This window comes from Colletotrichum graminicola, assembly GCF_000149035.1.
Source record: "Colletotrichum graminicola M1.001 genomic scaffold supercont1.14, whole genome shotgun sequence".
NCBI lineage: Eukaryota > Fungi > Ascomycota > Sordariomycetes > Glomerellales > Glomerellaceae > Colletotrichum > Colletotrichum graminicola.
This window is the reverse complement of record NW_007361018.1, coordinates 309,625-319,733: the sequence shown is the minus strand read 5'-3', so window position 1 is coordinate 319,733 and position 10,109 is coordinate 309,625. Positions and strand designations below refer to the sequence as shown.

At 56.0% G+C, this 10,109-nt stretch overlaps 1 protein-coding gene across 1 annotated transcript; it reads right to left on the bottom strand.

Moving 5' to 3' along the window:
- Positions 1 to 5,978: 5,978 nt before the first annotated feature.
- GLRG_04437 (C2H2 finger domain-containing protein) lies at positions 5,979 to 9,419 on the bottom strand (the record flags this gene model as incomplete). The annotated part of the gene is made up of 1 exon (XM_008095122.1): positions 5,979 to 9,419. One exon carries the CDS (start codon positions 9,417 to 9,419, stop codon positions 5,979 to 5,981), a length of 3,441 nt encoding a protein of 1,146 aa, XP_008093313.1.
- Positions 9,420 to 10,109: the final 690 nt, after the last annotated feature.

The window sequence follows — 10,109 nt, the reverse complement described above, 5'->3', positions numbered from 1 at the left end:
TGAAAGTATGATGGCGTAGGTACTGGAAAGCGCCTATTCCCATACAGACATACTACAATACACTAGTGAGTAGACTAAATGAAAAACAGGCCCCATCCATGCCCCCGGCTGGCATCCGTCCAGACCAGCCCGCGGCGTTGCGTGGCCGAGCAGTCCAGAACGGTCCTTGGACCCTCGCAGCGTCCTTGCTCGTGCGAGGAAACAAGAGATTGAAGGCCCGGGATGCGAGCAAGGAATATAGTGTATCCGTACGCACGCAGTAATGCTTGAGAGGGAAGGAGAGAGAGATGGAGGGATACGTATCTTTGGTTCCTGCCTTGCCAGCCATCGAATTACCGTTCGGGCGAGGCGAAGCCACAAGGAAGCCACGCCTCGTCCCCCTCACAACGGCTGGCACACGACGGCGGCGTGGCTTCCTTTTTGTCTCGGGCGTAAACGGTGGCGTCTACCACGTACGACGTGGTGCAGAACCGGTTGGTGGCGGTACGGATACCGCGTACGGATACAGGCATGCATGTACGGATACGGATACACAGGCGGTACGGAGTAGATATTTCTCATCGTCGTCCGCTGGCGAGTGAGTTGGCTGTATTGGTACGAATGTTCTGCATAAACCACGGAGCACTTGGCATGTGTTCCGCCCATTCTTTCTGGTGGATGCTGAAACATCAACGAGGACGCAGTCTCTCGGCCACGTGCCAGGTGACGAATGGCGACTACTGCTTGGGAGGTGGCTTACAGAGTACATCCACAGGCTTTTCTTCCCAGTCTCTACCTACACGATGGACACTACTAGGAGGTCTCCGTACACTACGCTACATCATCAGCAATCGCCGGCCAGCTCCAAATTCTCCCAAGCCAACACTCAGGGGCAAAACCGGTAGTGCACCAAAGCCCCTCAATCCCACGTAAGGTTGTGTAAGCCAAGGTACCTATCGCCCATGCAGCCAGTGACGGCCCTCGCCCTGCATTGGCGTCAGGGGGGGCCCCGAGAGAGGCTTGGCTGCGAGATCGACAGGGGATTCCGCCTGGCCAGAATGGTAGCCACCCCAAGCCCATTGGCTCCCGCGGTTCGAAAGAAGAGAAAAGAAAGAAAAAACCAGTTGAACACCATCATCTGCCTACGGTACAAAGTATGATGGGTAAACCACCTGCCTACTGTACTTACCTAGGTACCTAGGCTTGTATCCGTACGTGTATGGATATCAGTAGGTGCTTGCCCGCGGCGCCACGGACGCCAAAGGACGGCAGGGGAGACCCACAACGGCAACCCAAGCCGGTCACGTACCCCCGCCTGGTATGAAACTGCGCCATCATGAAGAAGGAGGAGCGCCTTCATTTACCAATAACATTATCCGTTGTTATGCCAGAGTCGACCTGCCATGTATCCCATTGAGTGCCAGGTGACCTCACATATCCTCTGACCAATAAGAGTACCACAATCCAGGCTAACTGTCCAATAGCTATCAGTAATTACTTGTAGAGACCCACTTTTGGGTTATGTGAGGTCACTTGGCACTCAATGGGATAGTACGATGTATGTACGTACCGTACCTACCTACATTGTACTCTAAATCAACCAGTATATACGTACCGGTACGTCTGTACACGCCACAGCCAAAACTGTCGGGTCTCTCTCTCTCTCTCTCTCTCTCTCTTCACGGGAGAACGAATGAATGTTAATCTGTGGCTTCTCCATCTATCTACCGCGGACTATCTCGTGTGCTGTGCGATACGGGAAAAGGGTGACGAGAGCTTCAAAGTGGCCGCCCCGGAGCTACGGGAATTCTTTCCTAACCGCTGCCATCTTCATTTGCCCTTTCAGGTGAGTTCAATCTCCAGAACCACACTTTTCTAGGCGGGGGTAGGTAGGGTAGCAGTAGGCCGACTTTGGCTGGCAATTTGACGCTGCCATCCATTTCTTGCCGTTGGGCGGCTCATCGGATGTCGATTGATTCCGCTGACACCCTACGAGATTAACAACACAACCCGAATTAAAAATAACCCCTCACTCCCTCTTCTTGCTCTCTGAGGTGCCCATCTCCCACCACCTCCAGGTACCTTGCTTGCCCAGTTCGTCCCACGGTCCCCACATCACACTCCATCCTGCCTCCAGTACCCATTGTTGCTGCTACCGTGGTGCCCTTTCATATCGCGATACGCTGAGCGAAAGCGCAAGAGCCATCCAGTCTCTACCCTAATCCGAAAGACCGGGGGCGGATTACACCCACCCGCACAGCCTCTTCACTCGTCCGACCATGGCACGCTGCTGTATGTAATACCAGACGGCGGCAAGGCACCGCAAGCCAAGCTAATCCTGATATTTGGCCGCCCACACGGACTGACGGCTCCATGGACCCCCCTTCACCACGCGTCGAGAAGGCTTCGGATCGCCCGCTTCGTTCCCGCCTCAATCCCCCGTGCCGCACAACACACAGACTACGGAGTATCCATTCCCGCGCCTGGTCGGAGGCCTGCCAAGCTGCGTTGCTGCGGTGGTGGCTACTTGCTTAACTGCCGGATCCAGGAATCCAGGAACCCAGCAGCATTCCAGCCGGGCAGAGAAACTATATCTCGGTGGCGCTACGGAGTACACAGAAAGCAACCCGCTCCCACGCTGCTGGGATCTATATGGGTCTACCTGCCTGGCTGCATCTGCCCTTCTTTCTGGTCCAGGCCACACTCATCCTCAGTCACCAGTACACTGTAGGTAGTACACTAGGTACTAGTTTACCGAGTAGTATCACTGCAGACACGGACCCCAGAGCCAAGGAACAATCCGTCCAAGATAGCCCCCATCACCACTCGAAGGGCACGCGGTCCGTGGGCGCCACATAATACACCTCATCATCCTTGTACCTACTTTGTCACCCCTTCCCCGCGTGTGCCACAGGCAGTTTGGCAGCAGCGGCAGTAGCAGCGGTAGCAGCGGTAGCAGCAGTAGCAGCGGTAGCAGCAGTAGTGCCATCGTCTCGTCTCATCAGCTCCCTCGCCAGTTCTCAGTCCGAGTGCTCGACGCCCCCGTCCCCTTCTATGCGTTCGCTTGTACGGATAATAGTGTCTAGTCTAGCTCGGAGGCCCTGCTCAACGCAACATCACGCAACACCTCGCGCATCAGAACCCTCGAGGGGCAGTACAACCTGTCGACTTATCGCCCTATTTTACACTCTTGTCAGTTTCGTCCAAAATCAGCCACCACCCCTTCCCGTCAGAAACCCAAAACCCTTGATTTTCTTCTTCTTCGCCCTCACCCACACGCCACCCCTGTTGATCTTGTCAAAGAGCGGAGGATTGGAAGAGTCCAACACCTAACTCTTGGACGTCTTTCCTCGAAAGGCCCGCCACCCCTGAACGATCTTATGGTCAAACGAGTCTGTTGTTTCCTACCTCCAACTCTACTCTCACAAAACGTCACCGGAACCTCCACCCCCTACATCAGACCGAACCCCTCTCCTTTTCGTCTCGCCATCCGTCGTCCTCGTAATCCTTCGGGCTGAGGTGCCGTGTGCACTCGCCTTGGTGTCAACCCCATCCCGGCTTGTCACCATGCGATTGAAACGATTCCGCGAGCATCATCACTAGCCCAGGCCGCCTCGCTTCCACGATGCCGGCTACCGCCGACCCATTGCCCCCCCACTCGTCAACACTGCTTTGACGCCTCCGGTCCCAGGCTGCCGGGAGCTATCGTGACTCTCCTCATGCTAATCGGCTCACTCGCAAGACCCTACACACAATTCACCATGTCTATGCGTCTTCCGGTCAGCAACGCTCCTAACCACCAGGAAACAACCCTGTGACGGCATCCAACCACGCCACCCCCGCCTGTTCTTGTCCGGCATCATGCCTCTCTCTCTCTCTCTCTCTCTCTCTCTCTCTCTCTCTCTCTCTCTCTCTCTCTCTCTCTCTCTCTACATATACAGCCACGTGCTTTTTCGAACGCATTGCATCTCACACCCACTCAGGAATGGTCTCCGAAGGCAGCAATGCAAGTGATAAGGCCTCATCCCGCCACCTCCGGAACCCTTGCTTCTCCCTCCAGCCTTGTTTACCTTCTCTGCATTCTTGCACTTCGCCAATAACACTCATCCCCGAATCGCTCACACAGTCCTACTTCCGTACTGGCCCGCCATCGCGGTCCAAACTTCATGGGGCCACCGAAAGAAGAGAAAACAGACCACTTATCCGTACAGAACGGCTGATAGGCAGCCCAAGTACCGACAAGACATGTCGACATGACTCTCGACAATCTGAGCGCTCACAGCCCCGGGCACTCTCCGTCACGTCACCGAATGGGAAGCTGATAAAGAAGCCATACCCAGCTTTTCCCCCGCCCACTCTCTTTATTTACCTCATGCAACAGTCTCCATGCAGGATTGTGGGAAGAGTATCCGTACCGACAATCAGGTACAGATCTAGAAGAATCTCCGTCCGCCCCAGGCCCCCGTTCAAACCCACCCCGAGCTATGTCTCTCCCGTCTCGCCATTGCCGGCAAGCCATCCCTTCCTTGCTTTTCCTTTCTTCCTTCCTTCCTCCCTCCTCGCCTGTCCGGACTTGTCCCCAAATCTCGACGGGTAAAACCAATGCGCAAACAGGGAAGCCGGTAAGAAAACGTGTCCAAGGACGGCCGGCCGATCGCCCACACGTTGACATGTCGCACATTACACACCTTCTGGTTCGGCACAACTTTTGTGACGTTCCCCTCCACCCCCCCCCTCCGCGGCCCCGCCTGTCACAGTTATCCCATCGTCCCCAAGCCGTGAACCATCAGCGCCGTGGACAGAGCCCGACGCTGTCAACGACCGAGAGGAGGGCATTGCACCTCGTATGAAGCGGGTCCCCTCCATCTCTCTTCCATATCCCCCCCACCCCTATTCTCCCAATCTCTCTCCCGCTGTCGTCTGCTAGGCCAATATCCCCCCCCCGCGACTGCAACGTCTTGCCTTGGAAAAAACTGTGGGCACGGCGTTACATTGTCCTGCGCGCAACTTGGTTCTTTTGCTATTTCTAACCGCTTACCCGACGCCGAAGGACCCGACAAGTCCTCGGGGAGGCTCAGCAGGGAGAAGGGTGCCACTACGAACCATAAACCTCGCCAAGCCATCTCGCGAAACGCGTACACGCACACACACGTTCTGACTTGTCGCCAACCCCGTCCGTAGAACCTTCCTTGGCAATGGAGACGCAGCCGAAGCGGCATGCTAAAAATGCTTCTCGGGTGGGGGTGCGTGCCGGTAGGTAAGCTGGCTTCCACCGCGACCCCCCCTCCCCCTCCGAGAGCGTAACATCGCGCGTGCCTTGTTCGTCCATCTCACTGTGTGTGTGTGTGTGCACGCGTACGTGCGTGCGCTCGTGCACTGCCGAGCGGGTTGGGGATGCCAATTAATATCAAGGCCTTGTCTATTTGAGAGAGAGAAAAAGGTTTGTTGGTCCCTGCAATGAATACGACTTTGGTAAACATCCTAGGCCGAACATACGTCTGGTTATTGTTACTGTCGTTGCTGTGCGACCCATATCTTCCCATCCTTCCCGAGCATCTCCCTCCGTTGATTGCATGCCGTCACGTCCATTCGAAAAGATAACCAATGCGAAAGGGGGAAGAAGAAAATCGAAAAGAAAAGAAGAAGCCGATCCATATCGGGAATATTCGCACTCGAGCTCAGACTCGAGATTCCGCAAGTCTATCTGTCAGATAAATGCGCTACACCGCTCAACCTAAATCACTAGAGAAAGAGCTTCCGTTTCACCAGTTCGCCATCCTTCGAAACGGTTTAATGGATGCCTTGATGGCTCCGAGTCTGTTATCGGCCGTGACATCGAGATATCGTCAGGGAACGGAGCTAAACACCCATCTCTTACTCGGCTGGAAGGAGGACTGAGACGAACTGCTGTACAAACAAAAGTGGGTATCTAAACACACCATAGATCCAAGTGAATATTTGACTCCCTGAGAGGCCACGCATAGACTGCTGCATGTCCCTTACTGAGCAGGGTAGAAACCCAACCCGTCTGGGAGGGGAGAGTGTGAGTAAGGCGAGATTGATCCCTGAGAGGTGTAACGGTTCTCGTTGAGGCTGCCTGGGCCAACGAGCCCATCGTAGCCCATCGGCACGCTCGTCACATCCGGCTGGTGCAACCCCAGAGCGTTGTGGTTCAGAGAGGGAAAGGGTTCGGTATCCTGCGCCGCCGGCATATACTGCTGCTGCGTTCCCATGTACGACGAAGCGGGCATTGCCAGGCCGTTGGCGTTGTGATATTGCTGGTTGAATCCTTGGGCTCCTTGGTTGATGGGCGACATGCCCATCAAATTCTGGGCCATGGGCTGGCCGTTCGAAAATTGTGAAGAGTACATGTAATCCTGGAACTGCGGGTTGCCTGTAGCGCCGGCGTACCCAAGTTGGTTCGCGCCGTGATATGGTCCGTTGCCGCTCGGCATCATGCCCTGAGGTTGGTAGGCTGATGGTTGCGCAAAGTTGGGAACCCGGGACTGTTCGATTTTGATGAATGCTTCATCCAAGGGTTCACGTGCGCTGAAGGGAGCTCTTGGCGGGGGGTCCTGCACAGGGCTGATAATGGTGTCTGGCTCCAGCTCCTTGGCCGCAACTAGTCGGAGGATGGGCAAGCTGATGTGTTCCATGTGTTTGGCCAGGTGAACTGTCAACTTCTTCCACGTCGGGAACTGCCTCCCGCAGAACCGGCAAGGCTCTTCCTGTGGCTTTTTAGACGTTTCGTGACGGCATTGTTCGACTTTTTGCCATGTTGGGTCAATAGCGCCAGCTTTCCTGAGAGCGGCCTTGGTCTTATTCTTAGGCTCTACGAACTTGTGCTCGCGTACGAGATGCTGTAGGAAGTTATCTCGGCGGTAGCAGGTGTGCCGGCAGTCGTCGACGTCGCAGGTCCACCACTCAAGGTGGCGGTGGCCTTCGTTCTCGTGACGCACCCAGTCAGCCTTACGCTTGAAGATCTTGGGCTCACGGCATCGGTCCCAGGTGCAGGTAAAAGGCTGCACGTCTTCGTGTACGTGCTTCGTCCAGTCGGAGGGCTTCTTAGGCTTCTTCAAGGTGAAGCAAAGCTGACACTCGAACTCGGCCGGAAGAGACTGTGTGGGCGGCATGGGGATATCCCGTGGAAAGCTATCTGAGGTAATGGCACCCTCAACAGGGGTCGAGTCGCCTTCACCGAAATCGTGGCCTGTGGACAGTGGGTCGAGGTCTCGCGAGTCTCCCCTCTGGTCGAGCAGGACAGGCCATCCGCCTCTAGCCAGACAAAAGGCCCCGCAAGAGCAGCCTGAACCAAGTCCGAGGTGTTTCACCTTGGCGTTGAGGAGGCTCTTGTATCGCACAACTTGTTGGTGGGCGATGCGGTCAACCAGGTAGTTGTTGGTGGTTGCTAGGTCCGGGTTGAGGCGGAGCACGTGCTGCTGGAAGCCCGCAAAGTTCGGCGAGACACCTTCAATTAGCTTGCTGGAGTCGGCGTTCATGTCTCCATCCTCACAAGGCTCATCCTCATCTTCGTCGTCGTCGTCTGCGTCAACGTTGGTAGAGCTCCCCTTCGCAAGGACGGCAACGGGTGGGCCACCGCTTTTCCTCCACATGCCGACGAGGTTCGAGTGTGTTTCAGCCGCGCTGGTCTTTGGCAGGTCCGACTTGCTTCTGGGCCTTCGAAGGGTGTTCTTGACCTGAAGGCCAGCAAATGGGCTCAACGGGCTCTTGGGTGATGTAACTGTTGCACCGCCGATCGACCCGTTGCGGGCGTGGGTGGTTCCGATTGAGGCCACTCTACTACCCATCGACACCAGGGCGGTGTTGATACTAGGCGTCTGTGTCTTTGTTTTGCTCCAACTTCCCGTCCGAGCACTAGGTAGTAGGCGAGGCAAGCTCTCGCGTTTCTCAGGGGGTGAAGGCTCCGACTCGATGTTATCGTCGCCGTGGGTGCTGTTGGACCGCTTAAGTCGCTGACTGCTCGACCTGCTGACCAGACCACGCAAGTCCTTGAGAATGCTTGGCCGACGGCCGCTCTCACCTCTGCTGATGGACAGCTTCTTTAACAAACTCCCACTGGTAACGTTCTCCATGTCCATGTCCATGACGCTGGGTAGACTGCGTCTGCGCGTGCCCCAAGTGGGCGCATTGGAAACGATGGATTGGTTGTCGCACATCTGTCTAAATCGAGCAATCGCAGCTTGCGAAGACTCTGGCTGATATGTTTCTGCGCCCGGTCTACTGATTGGGTGTACAAGGGGTGAATCGCCCCAGACGCGGTTGGAGTGCATGATGTGCAAGTCTGTTGCCGTCATCTCACCACCGCGGGCAGTGAAATAAGTCTGACCGGGTTGATGACGATTCTCGGTTCTGTCGCCGAAAGGGATGTCATCATCACCAGCTGTGAGTTCAAGACTAGTATGCAGGTTAGTCGCTTGCGAAGGCGGCGCTTCGACCGGGGTATCATTCAGGCTGTGAGATAGCCATTGATCAACCTCCTGGTTCTTCTTCTCGATCTTGCGGCGAGTTTCCATTTCGTTGACACTGGCTATCTCGGTGGAAGGCCTGTTATCCGGGTCCAGACCGTGGCGGGTGATCGACGAACGTCTCTGGGGTGAGCCGGTTGCAGCTGGTTCTTGACTAGAAACCAAATCGCCCGCAGGGCTGATGCCACCAGGTGCAGTAGGCGAGTTCTCGTCGTCAGGCGTAAAAGTGCGCTCGATCGACTGAAGCGGTTCCGGGGTTTCTCTACCCCACATGGACACAGTCACACGCGGGCTCTGAGCAGTCATTATTGCGGGAGATGGCACGGCACTGTCCTCGCTGGAACGGCCGCTCCCGCTCGTGTTTGGCGTCAGCTGCGGCACAGGTTGTGTGGCAAAGGTAGAAATTGGGTGCGGCTGGAAAGGCTTTTGGAGCTCCTGAGGCGAGATGGAAGTGGGCATCTGACCTGGCACGGACCTAGCAGTCGCACTTCCATCGCAACCAGGTGAGGTTGTGTGAAGCGAAGCTTGGTCGGGGGTTAAGGGATAGGTTTTGGCTTCAAGGGCTTTGCTCCGTGTTTGCGAACTGCTGAAAGCCTGGGAGATGGCAGTTTGGCCGAAGCTGTCGGTAAGGGTTGAGGGGTCCAGAAAGGAGGGTGTGCCAGCTTCCGTTGCGTTGAAGCTGACGCCGAAGAAAGGGTCGAGCCCGTCGTCAATGTCGCTGTAATCGCTCGATTGGTACTGGCTGAAGTTCGAGACGGACTCGGCTGGGGTTTCGCCAAAGTTGGGCGAAAGCGAGCTGCTCTGGAACTGCGACGAGGGCGAGAGATGGTTCCGGTCGAATGAGGTGGCATTCAGTCGTTGTTGTTGATTGCTATTTGGCGGAGAGGGATTGCCGGGATCATTCGCTTGCCCATCGTGGAACGAAGCGGGAGGTACAGCGTAAGTCGAGGCCATGGTGACAACGACGAGGCGTAAGCTGACAGCGAAGACTGGAGTTGGGGTCAATCGAAAGCGCTGGGCCGTCTTGGCGTTAAACAGGCGATGAGGTGCCAAAGCTGAGATGGATCTTATCCCAAAGAACAAAAGGCGCCAGACTCTGTCATGTTCTGGCACGCGATGGCTTGGGTTTGAAGCGGCACGCCGAGCTGGCTGAAGGCGGGGGTGAAGACTGGAGCACGATCAGGCTGCTAGAGGCAATCCGCCACCAAGCTGAAGGTCTGAGAAGGCACGAGACCGTCTGACAGAAGCGAGGCAACGTCAAAAGGCAAATCCGTTCGTGCAGAGATATGCCGGCGGCAGGCTAGGGAGAATCCACAAGAATATTTGTTCCAAGGTGTTGGAGGAGAAGCGATATGGCGGCGTGGGAGGGCTAGCTGGGTTGGTCGTGTCTTTTGACTGGCGCTTAGTCTGGGCGGTCCCCGTCTCTGTATGCGTGACGCACGGGATAGCTAGATCAAGTAGCAGGGGTAGAGACGGTCGCTTAGGAGGCGGGTGCGGTTATAAACTATGAAAAGAGGCAAGCGGGTTTGTTTGCGGTGTCTGGCAATCAGGCGGAGTCGTAGATGTTGGTCGCAGTGAAGCAAGCACTGCCAATATGGAGACGGCGGGACGGCAAAGGGACTGGGGGCGCGCGAAAGCGGGATA